At 48.0% G+C, this 17,465-nt stretch overlaps 1 protein-coding gene across 1 annotated transcript in view; it reads right to left on the reverse strand.

The window, feature by feature from the left end:
- Positions 1 to 15,379: 15,379 nt before the first annotated feature.
- CSMD2 (CUB and Sushi multiple domains 2) overlaps positions 15,380 to 17,465 on the reverse strand; it is a 540,846-nt gene continuing 538,760 nt past the window's right edge. Inside the window, 2 exon segments of the mRNA XM_042948549.1 lie at positions 15,380 to 17,260; positions 17,262 to 17,431. Of these exon segments, the coding sequence (XP_042804483.1) occupies positions 17,219 to 17,260; positions 17,262 to 17,431 (212 nt within the window). The 3' untranslated portion in view covers positions 15,380 to 17,218.

A 17,465-nucleotide genomic window follows, 5' to 3' on the forward strand; every position in this document is an offset into this window, starting at 1 on the left:
GTGTTGTCACGAGTTCTGGGCTGCGCCAGGAACCTGACTAGGCACCTAATTCCCAGATTGGCAGTGGGAATCACCAGGTGAGATTGGGGCATCCCTGGGCTTGAGGTCTGAAGAGAAGGTGTGAGGAACTCCATAGTTACAGGGCTCAGGCAGCTTGTAGAAGGAGGTGGGTCAGGGGCAAAGGAAGGATTGAGAGAAGAGGGGGGACAAGTCAGAAAAGGTGGTGTGTGGATGGGGAGAGCAAGAAACAGACAAGGGAAGAGAAGGAACAAAGGGACAGTCAGGGGAGAAGGCAGTCGACATTGGGAGATAGGAAGGGTAACAGGTAGAAAGAGGTGTCAGCTGTCCTGGGTGTCCAGCGAGTGAGGTAGACAGACAGCCAGGAGAGGTGGGGGGGGGGGGCAGGCAGAGCTGAATCGGGGAGAGCAAGAACTGGAGCACGTGGAGGGGGAAGTGAAGCAGGGAGACGGGAGGCAGCTTCTTCACAGTTCCCGAATTAGAAACAGAGGGCTGGACTGTTTGGGTCACCAGTCTATATCCTTCCCCTGTTCCACTCTCCTGTGACCCAGACTCCTGTCACAAAAAAGATCAAGACTGATGTCCAAGAGCTTACTGCCTGTGTTTTCTTCTAGGAGTTTTATGGCTAAGGAGGATTAAAAGGAAGACCACTGACCACAATTGGGCATCTTCCCCACTCTCCTGGCAAAGGAAAAGCAAGAACGTTAGGTACTTCTGGTCAGGACTTTCCAAGGTTGATTTACTGTTGGTCTCTGTGGGACTCTAGGGCGTCGAAGGTGGATCTCATGGCCTGCCCCGGACACACAGGCAGTAACTTCCGTCTTGTCTGATCTGTATGCCAAGTCAGGGCTAAAGTCCACCCAACACTGCCCATCCCAGAGCGCTGAGTGGCCCGATTCGGTTCTCTTACCCCTTGCACATTGCTGTGTGTGCTTCTGCAGGGGACTACCGCTCTACGCCCTCTCTGGGCCTTCTCTTGCCGTCCAAAAGCAATGCGCTCAGCTGAACTCTCTCTCTGAGGCTGATGTGTCAGCACAACCTCACATGCCGAAGTTACTGACCATCCCTCGGTGCCCTGGGCCGCCGTCTTCTTGAGCCCGCCTCTTCAGACCCTTGCTTTCTCCTCTAGGCCTGTCCATCCCCCTTGAGAAGTCCTACTCCACGCTCATCAGCCCCTAACACCCCCCTCTCTTCACCTAACCTGTGCGGCACCACCGGGTCCTGCCTTACTCTGGATGCCCCCCCCAACCCCCCACCCCCCCCACCCCCCCACCCCTGCCCCCACCCCGGGCAGCCCTCTCAGGCTGCTTCCCTGCTTTCGGCCCGGGCTCCTCCTGGTGGGGAGGCGGGGTTGTGTCTTCCTCGCGCCTCGCTACTGCCTCCAGATCAGTCCTTTTCCTCCCTTATTTATGTGACCGAGAGCTGAGAGCTAATAGCTGTAAAGGCTCACGTGTATTAAGTACCTGAGGGCCAGGCACTCTGCCAAGGGCCAGCGATGACAGCATTTCCGCCTCACCACTACCTCTGTGAAGTGGTGTCATTATTATCCCCGTTTGGGGTCCACAGAGGCTCAGGTTCGTCACTCGCCTCAGGCCACACAGCTAGTTCCGTGGGAAAGCCCTGATTCCAGTCCGGTAGTTTGGCTCCAGGGCCTGCACTCTTGGCCACGTGCCACCATTGGGTCCTTTGAAAGTCTGCTCCTGTGGTGCCCCTGCAGTTCACCTGTATTGTCCCGTAGCCCTCCCTGCCTGTGTCAGCCCCCCACCCCCTGGATGTGCCCCTGCAAGCACCGAAGACCTCCTCCCCTGGCTGGCAGTCTTCCTTGTCATCCCCTTGGGGGGCTCAGACAACCACAGGAGGGCCACGCAGGCTTTGACCACTCCAGCTTAGCAGCTCAGCCACCTTTGTCCTGGAACCCACCATCTGTGATGGCCACTAATCTCTCTCCTGAGCTCAGATTTGCATAACTAGTTCGTGGCATCTCCTCTGCGACTCAGCAGGTCCACACCGATTTCCCCCAAGCTTGCTCCTAGCCCTCCAACCTTTCTTTTTCATCCCAGTAAAGAGTAGCATCATCCATCCAGTTGCTCAAGAGTCACCTCTGACTCTTCTTCTTCCCTTGCCTCTATATCCAATCACCGACTCACGTGGACTAAATCTCCAAAGGACACCTTGACTCTACCCCTTGCTCTCCATTCCCATGGCTACTGCCTTCATCCTGGCTACCATCACCCACCTGGTCAGCTGCAGCCACCTCCTAACTCGCATTCCTACTTCTGCTTTTTGGTCTTCTTCAACCCAAGCTCCAAAAGTTGCATGTTATTTTCTTACAACATAAATCAGGTCAGGTCACTGGGCTTTCCACCCCGGGTGCATGATTTTGCACTTGCTCTCTGTCACACACTGTTCCCCTCCTTTAATACACTTCAGCCACAGTGGCCTCCCGTCTGTTCCTCCAACAGGTGAGCTCTTCCCAATGTTCGCACATGCAGTTCCCACTTCATGGATTCCTCTTCCCTGCATTCATCACCTGGCTAATGCCCACTCATCTTTCAGGTCTCAATTTATTTGAGACTTTTCTTGCTTCTTGAGGTGGCCCTGCATTGCTATAAACCCTAGGACTGCTTTTTTTGTATCCCAAAGATTTTGGACCATTGTATTTTCATTTTTCTCTATGTATTTTTTTAATTTTTATTTATTTTTGAGAGAGAGAGAGAGAGAGCGAGGGAGAGAGAGAAGGAACAGGGGCAGAGAGAGAGAGAGACAGAGAATCTGAAGCAGGCTCCAGGCTCTGAGCTGTCAGCACAGAGCCCAGTGCAGGGCTCGGACCCATGAACCATGAGATCATGACCTGAGCCGAAGTTGGGTCCTTAACTGACTGAGCCACCCAAGAGCCCCCTCCATGTAATTTTTGATTTCTTCTTTGAGTTCTTGGTTGATCCATTCATTATTTTGTAGCATGTTAGATAGTCTCCATGTTTTTGTGTTCTTTCCAGATGTTTCCTTGTGGTCAATTTCTAGTTTCATAGCATTGTGGTTGGAAACAATGCATGGTATGACTTCAATTACTTTAAATTTGTTGAGACTTGTTTTGTGACCTAATATGTGATCTATTTGCATGTTATTTAACCTCCATGCATTTGTGTTCTTTCCAGATGTTTCCTTGTGGTCGATTTCTAGTTTCATAACATTGTCTTTGGAAAATATGTATGGTATGACTTCAATCTTTTTGAATTTGTTGAGACTTGTATGTGATCTATTCTGGAGAATGTTCCATGTACACTTGAAAAGAATGTTTATTCTGCTGTTTTAGGATGGAATGTTCTGATTATATCTGTTAGATCCACCTGGCCCAACGTATCATTCAAAGCCACTGTTTCCTTGTTGATTTTCTGTTTGCATGATCTATCCATTGATGTAACTGAGGTACTAACAAGTCCCCTGCTATTATTATATTACTCTTGACTATTGCCTTTATGTTTGTTATTAACTGCTTTATATATGCGGGTGCTTTCATATTGGGTGCATAAATATTTAGAATTGTTATATCTTCTTGTTGGATTGTCTCCTTCGTGATTATATAGTGTCCTTCTTTGTCTCTTGTTGCAGTTTTTGTTTTAAAGTGTATTTTGTCAGATATAAGTATTGCTATCCTGGCTGTCTTTTCACTTCCATTTGTGTGATAAATAGTTTACCATCCCTTCACTTTCCATATGCATGTGTCTTTAGGTCTGTAATGAGTCTCTTGTAGGCAGCCTATCGATGGCTCTTGCTTTTTATCCAATCTGTCACCCTATGTCTTTTAATTGGAGTGTTTAGTTCATTTACATTCCAAGTAATTATTTATGGGTATGCGCTTATCACCATTTTGTTTCTTGTTTTCTGGTTGTTTTTATAGTTCTTTTCTGTTTCTTCTCTTGCTCTCTTCTCTCACCGTTTGCTGGCTTTCTTTAGTGATATAGTTGGATTTCTTTCTCTTTATTTTTTTGCATATCTATTACTGGTTTTTGATTTGTGGCCACCATTAGGTTTGTATATAACACCTTATGCATATGGTAGTCTACAGTATATTGATGGTCGCTTCAGTTTGAGCCCATTCTTTACTCCTCTCCCCCCTGTTTAGGTATGTGGTGTCATGCTTTACATCCTTTTATTTTGTGTCCCCCTTGACTGATTTTTATAGACATACTCAATTTTACTGCTTCCTACTTTTCTTACTCCCACTTACGGTCTTTCCTGCAGGAGGGTACCTGCAACCACTTAGACCGAGGCAGGCTGGGTTGTGGGGGGCGAGGGGGATCTGCAGAAACACACTGGGGTGGGACACATGGGGTTAGCAAGGTTTGCACGTGTCTGTTGGGTGAGGGGACCTGGAGCAGAGGCCCGGCTGGAGGGGGCGGGCCTGCAAGGAAATGTGGAGGGCAGGGTGTGCTGTTAGCAAGACAGGCAGGGAGTCTGGTGACCTGCCGGTTCCCACAGGTGGCTGTGGTGTATGTTGAGGTGCCAGATGCCCACCAGCTCCTTTGTTCCTGGAGGAGTCTCCCCGTGATCACTGTCCCTCTGTGACGCGCCCTGAGATGAGTAAACAAATCTCCCTCTTGTAGGTGTCAGGAGTGTTTCCAACTGCTGCTTCTATGCTGTATGTCTGTGGGCTGTTTGTTGTACTATCTCTTTAAGGGAAGGGACTCAGTTTCCCAGAGCCAAGCCCACTCACTGACTTTTAAAGTTCCAGGTGTTGAGTCCCGCTGATGATAAGAACTCGTGAAGTTTGGCCCCCCTGGTTTTCAAAGCCAAATGTTAGGGGGATTCGTCTTCCTTGTGTGGTCTCTCCAGGGTCCTCTCCCCTCCATGCTCACAGGTCCCTCCGTCCCCTGGACAGTCTCCGGGGTCCATTTAGCTCCTGACTGCGTCTCCACCCTTCCTACCCTCTTCGATGAGGCCTCTTCCCTGCCTTGACTTGTGGAGAGTCTGTTCTGCCAGACTCTGGGTCATTTTCTGGGTTACTTACACTGATGTGAGTGTTTTCTAGTTGTATCCATGGGATGAGGTGAGCCCAGGATCCTCCTACTCAGCCACCTTCCCTGGAAGCCCTCTCTCAGGGCTCAATTTGAAAGCCACGGACTCCTACCCGACTCTCTTTGCATTATCCCAGTCTGTTTTTGCATGTTTATTTTTTAGTGTCTGTGGTGGACACTGCTGGGCGCTTCCCCCCTTCTCTTTTTTTTTAATGTTTATTTATTTTTAAGAGATGGAGAGACAGAGTGTGAGTGGGGAAGGGGCAGAGAGAGAGAGGGAGACGTAGAATCCGAAGCAGACTCCAGGCTCTGAGCTGTCAGCACAGAGCCCGATGTAGGGCTCGAACTCACAGACTACGAGATCATGACCTGAGCTGAAGTCAGATGCTTAACTGACTGAGCCACCCAGGCGCCCCACGTCCCCTCTTCTTAAGAGTACTGTAGTTTTTCTGATCCCATTCACAATTGCACCAAGAAGCATAAAATACCTAGGAATAAATCTAACCAAAGATGTAAAAGATCTGTATGCTGAAAACTATAGAAAGCTTATGCAGGTAATTGAAGAAGATATAAAGAAATGGAAAGACATTCCCTGCTCATGGATTGGAAGAATAAATATTGTCAAAATGTCAATACTACCCAAAGCTATCTACACATTTAATGCAATCCCAATCAAAATTGCACCAGCATTCTTCTCGAAACTAGAACAAGCAATCCTAAAATTCATATGGAACCACAAAAGGCCCCGAATAGCCAAAGTAATTTTGAAGAAGAAGACCAAAGCAGGAGGCATCACAATCCCAGACTTTAGCCTCTACTACAAAGCTGTCATCATCAAGACAGCATGGTATTGGCATAAAAACAGACACATAGACCAATGGAATAGAATAGAAACCCCAGAACTAGACCCACAAACGTATGGCCAACTTATCTTTGACAAAGCAGGAAAGAACATCCAATGGAAAAAAGACAGTCTCTTTAACAAATGGTGCTGGGAGAACTGGACAGCAACATGCAGAAGGTTGAAACTAGACCACTTTCTCACACCATTCACAAAAATAAACTCAAAATGGATAAAGGACCTGAATGTGAGACAGGAAACCATCAAAACCTTAGAGGACAAAGCAGGAAAAGACCTCTCTGACCTCAGCCGTAGCAATCTCTTACTCGGCACATCCCCAAAGGCAAGGGAATTAAAAGCAAAAGTGAATTACTGGGACCTTATGAAGATAAAAAGCTTCTGCACAGCAAAGGAAACAACCAACAAAACTAAAAGGCAACCAACGGAATGGGAAAAGATATTTGCAAATGACACATCGGACAAAGGGCTAGTATCCAAAATCTATAAAGAGCTCATCAAACTCCACACCCGAAAAACAAATAACCCAGTGAAGAAATGGGCAGAAAACATGAATAGACACTTCTCTAAAGAAGACATCCGGATGGCCAACAGGCACATGAAAAGATGTTCAACGTCGCTCCTTATCAGGGAAATACAAATCAAAACCACACTCAGATACCACCTCACGCCAGTCAGAGTGGCCAAAATGAAGAAATCAGGAGACTATAGATGCTGGAGAGGATGTGGAGAAACAGGAACCCTCTTGCACTGTTGGTGGGAATGCAAATTGGTGCAGCCGCTCTGGAAAGCAGTGTGGAGGTTCCTCAGAAAATTAAAAATAGACCTACCCTATGACCCAGCAATAGCACTGCTAGGAATTTATCCAAGGGATACAGGAGTACTGATGCATAGGGGCACCTGTACCCCAATGTTTATAGCGGCACTCTCAACAATAGCCAAATTATGGAAAGAGCCTAAATGTCCATCAACTGATGAATGGATAAAGAAATTGTGGTTTATATACACAATGGAATACTACGTGGCAATGAGAAAAAATGAAATATGGCCTTTTGTAGCAACATGGATGGAACTGGAGAGTGTGATGCTAAGTGAAATAAGCCATACAGAGAAAGACAGATACCATATGGTTTCACTCTTATGTGGATCCTGAGAAACATAACAGAAACCCATGGGGGAGGGGAAGGAAAAAAAAAAAACAAAAGAGGTTAGAGTGGGAGAGAGCCAAAGCATAAGAGACTGTTAAAAACTGAGAACAAACTGAGGGTTGATGGGGGGTAGGAGGGAGGGCAGGGTGGGAGGGAGGGCAGGGTGGGTGATGGGTATTGAGGAGGGCACCTTTTGGGATGAGCACTGGGTGTTGTATGGAAACCAATTTGACAGTAAATTTCATATATTAAAAAATAAAAAAAATAAAAATAAATAAAAAAATAAAAAAAAAAAAAAAAAAAATAAAAAAAAAAAAAGAGTACTGTAGTTTTTGTTTAGGTAGCTTTTCCTTCCAGGAAGCCCATGTGTCTCAGGGCTTCCCCTCCTTGGGTTCCATACAGGGCCTGCTTTGGGGATAATCCCATTCTCCTTGGCCTGTTTTCCAACTAGGAACACAAGTAGCTATGCAGTGATGACATTCTCATGATGACAGGGATTGGATGATCAGGAATGGGTGACCCGATTTGCGTCAACAAAATAACTGCTGGGGGGTGGGAATAGAAGATGAGTTTCTGAACATTACTGCCTTGAGAAAGCCTGCCTGGAGCCACGGCCACACAGTCGAGGGAATCCCAGAGAAATGGAGCTGGAGATACTGGCTAAGTCACAGCCCACTCAGTTACTGGACTTTGTCACGTGAGCCAACGCATTTTTTTTTTTTTAACGTTTATTTATTTTTGAGACAGAGAGAGACAGAGCATGAACGGGGGAGGGTCAGAGAGAGAGAGAGAGACAGAATCGGAAGCAGGCTCCAGGCTCTGAGCCATCAGCCCAGAGCCCGACGCAGGGCTCGAACCCACGGACCGTGAGATCGTGACCTGAGCTGAAGTCGGAGGCTTAACCGACTGAGCCACCCAGGCGCCCCGAGCCAACGCATTTTGTTGTGAAGTTAGAGTTGGGTTTCTTCTTTCTGCAGTGGGGAGGAAATACACCTAAGGACCTTCGGTCCCTAACCACTCCCCACCCCTTACCCCGTCTCCTCTATTATCACCTCCTTCCTGTCTTCATATCCCTTCCTGATAGGGAAAAATCTGTTAAAAGATGGCCGACAGGACTGATAGGGAAATTCCAGTCCCCGACCTAAGAACCCCCTCCCGGGTTCTTCTTCCCGCCCCGCTTGCCCAAATACCAAATTACTCCTAACGCGGAATGCGGAAGTAACAGACTGTAAATTGTTCCCTCTGCTTATGCTCAGGGCTCAGACCTCTGGAGAGTGATCTCCCCTGAGCCCGCTGGTGTGAAATCAACCTCCTGCCTTTCAACATCTCTGGGTGCTGCTTGGTTCTTCCACTGGGCGATCAGACCAGGTTCTGTAACATTTGGTTCTCTGACCGGGAAACCCAACCATGGTGGCCCGTTGCCATCAGTTTGGGAAAATGGCGAGGCGGTGATGGAGCGAGGAATTGCAATGCAGAAGGCGCGCCCTGCCTGATTTTCCGCAGTCTCCTGCTCGGTGGCTTCAGGCTGGCCCCGCTCCGCCGTTCCTGCTGGACTGGAGGAGACTTGGCAGGTGACGACCTGGACCTGACGTCAGATACCGGTAAGGCCTGGGACCCAATTCTGTCCTGTCCAGCCCACCCACAGGGGTGGAAGCAGGACCTGATCACTCCCTGGAGACCTCAAGTGGTCTCACCTGTCGGAATTCTGTGGGAGGGAATGTCATAACCTCTGGTGTGTATGTGAGCGTGAGTGTGCGACTCGGGTCTGGCTTGCCTGCCGAGTTCAGTTCTGTGGCTCCATGCGCGGGCACCCTTACGGTCCCCAAAAGTCCATGGAGTCTGAGTGGGCCCATCTGCGATTCCGTGGTGAATGGCACGCAGCCCATGGTGGCATCGGAATAGTTTCCAGTCGTGTCACAAAGCTGAGACCGCTATGGCTGTCACCTAAGTTCCTTTGGGATATGGCCAGATAGGCATCTGACTGGTCTCCTCATTAAAGGGGGCACCCCTACTCCTCTGTCTTTGCGATTCCTTCTCACGGGAACACTATGGGGTGTGACAGAGCAAAAAAGGGGTTTTCGGGAGACTACGGAATTAAGACGACCCCCAGCAAGTTAAGGACCCTATGTAACTTGGAATGGCCCACTTTTGGTGTAGGATGGCTCTCGAAGGGAACCTTAGATGTCCTAACGGTTCACCGTGTCTGGCGTGTTTTCATCTGGGACCCGGGTCACCCTGATCAGTTCTCGTATATTGACTCCTGGTTAGGGATTGCCCAAACGCTTCCCCCTTGGGTAAGATTTACCTGCAACAAACAGGGACAGGCTAGGGTCTTAGATGCCTCGACAAAGCAGCCCAAGGAAGGTCAACAGAAGTCCCGACCTCCACAAATTCTTGCCAGTGATCTAGAGGAAGAACCAATCTTGCCCCCAAACCCCCCGGTTCCCAATACTCCACCACCTTCAGTCTCCCCACCACCTCTGGACTCAGCAGGTCCTCTCTCCCTCGGACCAGCTGCCAGATTGCGCCCTTGGCCAGGTGCAGGAACTCTCCAGACGCCGGTCCACATCTGCCAGTACCAAGAGGCTCTCCTCTGGGGGATCTGAGCAGGGGCTAAGAAGCCCATGAGTATGCCCAGAAGCTAGGGGAATCCCCTGGGGATTATTATGGGAGGCTCTCAAGGCTTACGACGTTTACACCCATTTGATCCTGAGGCACAAGAGAGCTGCCAAAAGGGGGGAGGCCCAGAACCTCCTTAGCAAGGAATCAGTGCGCCTTACTGCAAGGAGAAAGGATGTTGAAAGAATAAATATCCCAACTGGGGAAAGTCCCAGAAACCCAGCTGATACGCAGAAGAACGCTGCAGGAAAGACCTCATAGGCCTAATAGGAGTAGATTCAGATTGAGGGGGACTGGGCTCACTTCTTGGCCCCCATGGGCCCATGGTCAAAATGAAAGTAGGGGGCCAAACTATGACTTTTATGTGAATTCGGGGGCCACATGGTACAGCATGAATTCCTCTATCTACCTGAGTGCCCTATCCCTCTCCTCGGCTGGGATGTATTCTCAAAGCTGGGGGCCCAAATAACCTTTGAGCCAATGGGACGCACCAGCCTCCGACTGGATCCAAATGAAGGCTATTCTGCGCCTAGGCCCAACCAAGTGGCCCGTCCGAATTCAGAACTGCCTTCCCCACTGTATGGGCCGAGGACAGCGCCCCCCACAACTGGGCCCTCGTCATTGTAGTTAATCCCAGGGGCTCAACCGCAGAGACAGTGGCAATACCCCTGCCACAAGAGACAAGGGTGGGCATCCAAGAACACCTGACCAGACTCAAAGAAGCAGGCATGCTGGTTGAATGCCAGTCACTCTGGAACACCCCACTCTTGCCAGGCAAGAAGCCGAGAGGAGTGTACTGACCAATCCAAGACCTACGAGTTATCAACAAAGTGACTGTCTGCTTGCACTTGGTGTTCCTGAACCTGTACACCCTCCTCAGCCAGATCCCAGGCTCTATCAGATGATTTACTTGCCTAGACTTAAAGGATGCCTTCTTCTGCCTCCACTTGGCCTCCAGAGCCAACCCTTGTTTGCCTTCGAATGGACCGAACCAGACACAGGGCGTCAGATGCAACTGATTTGGACGCGCCTCCCACAGGGGTTTAAAAACTCGCCTGCCTTCTTTGGGGAGGCACTGACCGGAGACCTCGCCAGCTTTCCAAGGGAGGACACACATTGCACCCTTCTCCAGTATGTGGATGACCTCCTCCTTGCCAGCAATACCCGAGAGATATGTACAGAGGGCATAAGGGCCCTCCTCCAACTCCTGTTGGACTCAGGGTATCGGGTGTCATGAAAAAAGGCACAGATCTGCCAACAGCAAGTCCAATACTTAGGCTTGCTCCTCACCCATGGACAAAGAGCTCTAGGGCCAGACAGAAAAAGATCATTACCTCCCTACCCCAGCCCCAAACTAAGAGGGGGTTACAAGAATTCCTGGGGTCTGCAGCATTCTGCCGGATCTGGATTTTTGGATTCTCGGCAATAACAAGACCCCTCTTATAATCTCTTGGTAGGGCCGGATCGAGAGCCCCTGTCTGGACAGAGGAGGCCTAAGCCGCCTTCCTAGAGACAAAGGCCGCCTTGGGGTAGGTACCAGCCCTTGGCCTGCCAGACATAGAAAAGCCTTCTAATCTCTTTGTGCATGAGGTGGAAAAGGTCTCCCTTGGGGTTCTCACACACACCATTGGCCCTTGGCAACGACCAATAGCATACCTGTTGAAGAGGCTGGACCCAGTGGTGGCAGGATGGCCACCATGCCTTAAGGCGCTAGCGGCTACAGTTCTGCTCAAGGAGGCAGATAAACTCACCCTGGAACAACTAGACGTCAAGGTCCCTCATGCTATTGTGTCTCTCATGAACACTCACAGACACCGCTTCCTTCCCAACTCTTGGCTAACACAATACCAGGGCCTTCTCTGCGAGAATCCACGGGTCACTCTTGAAACAGTGTGGATGCTGAACCCTGAAACTTTCCTACCTTCTGAGGAAGGGACACCAGATCATGACTGTTCCGAGATGACCGATGAAGTATTCGCAAGCCACCCACATCTGCGTGACCAGGCCCTACAGAACCCAGGCCTCACCTTGTTCAGTGATGGTAGCAGTTTCATCACAGAGGGCATTTGAAAGGCAGGGTACACAATGACAACCACAGATGAAGTCCTAGAGGCCAATGCCCTACCTGTGGGATGGTCAGCACAGCGGGCTGAATTCTATGCCTTAATCCGAGCCTTCACCATTAGGATATGCCTATTCCTTTGGTTTTAGCTGTTTTGATTTACTTTATTTTAGGTACGCCTCTTATTATAGCACAGAGTTGAGTTTTACTTTGTGAACGCATCTGAAACCTTTTAACAAGTGAAACCTAATTACATGCCGTGATACAATGGCTGTGTTTATTTTCAGATCTGTCATAATATTTTATGTTGTATTTGCTTTGTGTATTTGTCCTGCTTAGTGGTTCTTTCAGAATGTGATATTTTGGGTCCTTTTAAAATGTGCATTAATATTTCGTAAAATTTATATTTTTATTCTAATGATTTCCTTTATACTAATACACCTATGTACTGCCCTTCATCCTCCTTTTCATTACTTAGGTTCTTACTATTTTATAAGCTTTATAATAGTGGTTCTCAATGCAGGGGAGGGAAGGTGTGTGTGTGTGTGTGTGTGTATCAGTTTTGCTTCCCAGAAGACATCTGGCAATATCCGAAAACATTTTTTGGTTGTCACTGCTGGAGGAGGGTGCTACTGGCATCTAGTGGGCAGAAGCCAGGGATGCTTCTAAACGTTCTATAATTCACAGCACAGCCAAGCACTACAGAGACAAGTATCCACCCCAAACGTCAATGGTGCCAAGTTTGAGAAACCTTTCTTTAGGTGATCTTTTGACTCCAACCTCTTCTCTCTGTGGCCATCAGTGGGTTCATTTTACTTCCCCCCCTTTCCTCTCCCTTCCCTTCCCATTAAAAAACGATTTCCACTTTGACAGACACATGGCATTTACATACTATTCTTCTGTCTCTGTTGCCACCTTCATTTTAGATTTCAATATAATCACTTCTCAATACCAGCCTTTTTGCTGAAGTTCCTAGTTGGCACTTGGTTGGATGAAGCCTGTCCTCTCATTAGGAGACTTTTCAGGAAAGGCTCGTGAGTAAAATATTCCTGAGTTCTGGAATATTTAATACTGTTTCATAGTCTTAACAGTTACTGCCTGGATAATACTTGGCTCACATTTTCCCTTCAGCTGGTTGAAAACACTGCTCCTCTCTTGTTTTGCTTACTGTGTGCTGCTATTAGGAAGTCTGATGACCTGATTTTCTTTTCTTGCCACAGACTTATTTTTTAACCTGGAGGCCCAGAGAATGTTTTTTTTCCCCCTTTAAAATATGGTCTTACTGGGGTATGTCCCAGATCTGGCCATTCTAGGATAATTTTCCCAGGAGCATGGTGGGCCTTTCAACATATAAGTTAATTATATGTATACGGTAATTTCTTTTAATTCTAGAAAGTTTTCTGAGAGCATACATTTTTTTTAACGTTTATTTATTTTTTTGGGGGGGGGAGGGGCAGAGAGCGAGGAGACACAGAATCCAAAGCAGGCTTCAGGCTCTGAGCTGTCAGCACAGAGCCTGACTCGGGGCTTGAACTCACGAACCGCGAGATCAGAGCTGAAGCACGTGACCCTGACAGCATAATTTTAAATATTAATTCTGGTCTATTTATTTATGTTTCCTTCTTCAGGGATTTCTACTGCACGTAAATCAGTTTATCTTTGTCTTCTGTATCTCACTTTCTTACCTTTTACTCCTTTATTTGATTTTTGTTTTCTTACACATTTTAATTTTCTTCCCATATGCCCTTGATTATACTTTTTTTCCTGAATCTGTTGTCCCTTGGATACTTCGCAGTTTGGTCTTAATTTCTAAGATGTGTTTGTCCTTTTTTTTTTTGGTGAAAACTCTTATTTCGTATCTTCCTCTTGTATGCCTGTTTGCATTCCCCTGATGTGTGTTGTACTTAATATTTGCAATTGCTTGTTTAATTGTATTCAGCTAGTGTTGGAATGCTTTTTTAAACAAGTTTTTTATTTATGTCGTCTCTACACCGTGGCAGCCACCATTCTACTTTCTGTTTCTATGGCCTCATGCAGGATTCGTCTTGTTCATTTCACTGCGTCATTTCACTCAGCGCAGCGTTCTCAAGGTTCATCTATGTTGTAGCACGTGTCACCATCTCCTTCCTTTTTCAGGCTACTACACTGTGTATACACCACATCTTGTGTCTCCGTTCATCTGTCAGCCGACATTTGGGCTGCTACCACCCCTAAGCTGCGGCAGAGAATGCTGTGAGCCTGGGTGTACGTACGTCTCTTTGTGACCCTGCTTTCAGTTCTTTTGGATACGTGCTCAGAAGAGGAAGTGCTGGATCATGTAGTGGTCCATTTCTCGAGGAACCTCCATACTGTTTTCCACAGCGGCTGTACTACCTTACGTTCCCCCCAACACTCCACCGTGGCTCCAGTTTCTCCACGTCTTCACCAATGCTTGGTATATTCTGGCTTTTTTTTTTTTAATGTTTATATATTTTTGAGAGAGAGACTGAGAGGGAGAGAGAGGGAGAGAGGACACCAGTGGGGGGAGGGGCAGAGAGAGAGAGAGAGAGAGAGGGAGACACAGAATCCGAAGCAGGCTCCAGGCTCTGAACTGTCAGCACAGAGCCCGATGCGGGGCTCGAACCCACAAACTGTGAGATCATGACCCGAGCTGAAGTCAGATGCTTAACCTATTGAGCTACCAAGGTCCCCTTTTTCTGTGTTTCTCACAGTCCTAATGGATGTGAGGTGGCATCTCACTGTGGTTTTGACTGCATTTCCCTAATGATGAGCGATGTTTTGCAACTTTTCATGCGCTTGTTGGCTATTTGTATATATTCTTTGGAAAAATGTCTGTTCAAGCCCTTTGCCCATTTTAACATCAGGTCTGTTTTTGTTGTTGTTGAATTGTGGGAATTCTTTATTTTTTGGGCGATATCAATCCCTTATCAGATGAGTTGCAAATATTTCTTCTGTAAGTTATCTTTTCACTCTGTTGATTGCGTGCTTTGAAGCAGTTTTTAGATTTGATGAAGTCCAATTATCTATTTTTTCTCTTGTTGCCTGTGCTTTTGGTGCCATATCCAAGAAAGCATCGCCAAATTGGATGTCATGAAGCATTCCCCCATGCTTTCTTATAGGGCTTTTATATTTTAGGTCTTATATTTAGGTATGTGATCCATTTTGTGTTAATTTTTGTATAAATATGGTAGGTTTCCACATTTCCACTCTTGGCTTCTGGCCCCAAATGTGTCTTTCCTTCCCTTCCCCAAGAAACGTTTGCCCCCTAGCCATGAAAAAGGCCATTAGAATGTAAGAAACCAATGCAAAAATTTATATTTTATTTGAATTCAAAAAATTTAAAATTGCTTTCAAATTCAGGAAAGTACCATAATGCAGGACCCCAGGGGAAGCCTCATATACAGAGACAGATAAATTAAATGTATATACTGCAGACAAGCCAAGAAGGTGTGTAGATTACATATTTACAGTCCTTGATGTTTTCTGAAAACCATATTTATACATTTTATTACATTTACAAAAAAGGCTTCCACTACCGTTTACCTACAATAATGAAAAAAAAATGTACACCTTTTTTTCTTTTTTTGGTACTGTACAAACTTTGTATAATAAAAATATATCTCTGTACAAAAGATTTTTTTGTTTGTTTTTGTTTTACTTTTTTTTTTTTTTTTTCCTCCTCATGGGATGGTGGTGGGTGTACGGTGTGGATGGCGAGTGAAGGCCTAGACTGCCCCGGTTCCTTCCGACCCTCTGGAGGTGGTGCAGGAATGCCGGAGGTGGGAAACGGTAATGCACAGCAGAGTGCTGGGCGCCCCCCCTGGCATGTGCTCCTTGGGCATCTGCGGGGACACAGGGGAGGGGGCGGAGGCAGGGCTGGTGGAGGAGTCCACTGGTTGGTCTGGGAGGAGTGAAAGAAGGGAGGAAGGGAGCAGCCAAAGAACTTCCTGCATTTGTTTCCGGGAAAGAGAGATATGAATGCGTGAGTGTGTGTGGCTGAGTTGGCCCTCTCCCGCCAAGCCCAGGGACGCTGTGACCCAGAGCGGGTGTGGGTGGCACGGGGCTCCCGCCATTGCCAGCCTCAGTCCCATCTGCTGGGAACTGACGCCTCTCGCTGTACTCGGCCCCTCTTACCGTGAGGCAGATCGTCTCATCTGTTTAAGAACAGGTGTCCCTGCCACTCCGCTCCCTTCCATTTCGATTTATTTCAGTATGTGATATGAACATCTCAGGCCAGCATGTCACACGTGCACAGGTGCTTAAGCCCATAGGGACCTTCCCAAGGACAGAGAAAATGGCTCTAAATGCCACAGTTTGATTCCTAAACTTGCTAGTGTCCCAACAATACTCGTATGGAATTCAATAAGGACCCAAGCACAGTGGAACTCAGAATTAATCAAATCTTCTCGCAAGGAGCTGGAGAGGTTGTGACTTTCATTCACTCCGTTCTTTCCGTTCAGGAGCTCCCAGGTCTTGTGTCTGCTGTAGCCAGGGGCTGCTGGGGGCCAAGGGGGCAGCACCAGCTCTAGGAGGTCCCTTTCCCTGAGGCTGCCCAGACGGAGGGAGAAGAGCCCAGACAGGACACACAGGTCCTCTGCCTGGCTCACCAGCCCCGGCCACAGTCCTACTATACAGATTCACCTGCTCCTCCCTGTATTTGGTGCCCCTTTAGACCTGGGTTTCTGGCAGCTGGTGTAGTGGGCTTTGGGGTCAGACCCACCTGGGTTAGCATCCTGACTCCACACTTACGGTGTGGCTTACGTCTCTTCAACCTTTCTGGGCTTCTGTTTTCTCATTTATAAAACAGGAATAACGATTCCTACATTTTGGGTTGTTGTAAGGTCTAGAAATGATACACCTAAAGTGTCAGGCACAGAGAAGAAACTCAACACAAGGCAGCCATGAGTTTTTGGACACTGGGATAGGCCTGCTCTGCTGTATCAGCACCTTCCCAATGCTGCCGACTCGGCATCTCCGTCTGGGCTACAGCCTCGCTTCTCTTCTTTGTCAGTTGACAGCCAGACCTGACCTTAGACTCGAGGCCAGATTCCTGCTCTACGTCCCCCGACCCACCCTTCCTTCCCCAGTGCTGCCTAGGACCCAGAATGACTTTTTAACTCACTGGGTTTAGAACTCAATAAAATTCTGTTGGAAAAAATAAACTGATTTCCAAAGTACTTCTTAAGATGTTTTTCTGCCCTTGGGGTAATCCTTGCTGTCACTTTTGCAGGAGAACAGCCAGTTGCGGACGGCTGGTTTCTACACACTGACCACCTAACACACTCGCCGCCTCCTCACACAGGGCCGGCGGGGCGTGCAGCCTCCTCTTCACCTCTTCTCTGTGTTTGTGGGGAGCAGGGCGGGGGGGCATCTTTCACACACATTTCTCTTTTTTAAACTTCGGCGGTCTCTTCGCAGGACTCAAATGAAGGAGAGGCATGTGTGTCTGTGTGTGCTCGGCACCCCCCCCCCCCCAGCCACAAGATGCTTTGCTGTTTTAAATCCATAAGCTTCCTGTGTCCGTCTGCAGCCCCTCTTCCTGTACTGCCCCGAAGTCGGGGCCCAGCGGGAGTCTTCTCTGGGGTGGCGGGTGCAGGTGGTGGCGGGGTGAGGACCCAAGTCCCAGCAGTAGCAGACACGGGCAGAGAGACAGACGAAGATGGGTACCGGGCACTGTGCTCAGGGGGCTGACGGCCTGTCCCCTGGACAACTGAGGACAAACGGATCGCGCGGGGATTGTAAAT

This window comes from Panthera leo, chromosome C1 (assembly GCF_018350215.1).
Source record: "Panthera leo isolate Ple1 chromosome C1, P.leo_Ple1_pat1.1, whole genome shotgun sequence".
In the NCBI taxonomy this organism is placed as follows: domain Eukaryota; kingdom Metazoa; phylum Chordata; class Mammalia; order Carnivora; family Felidae; genus Panthera; species Panthera leo.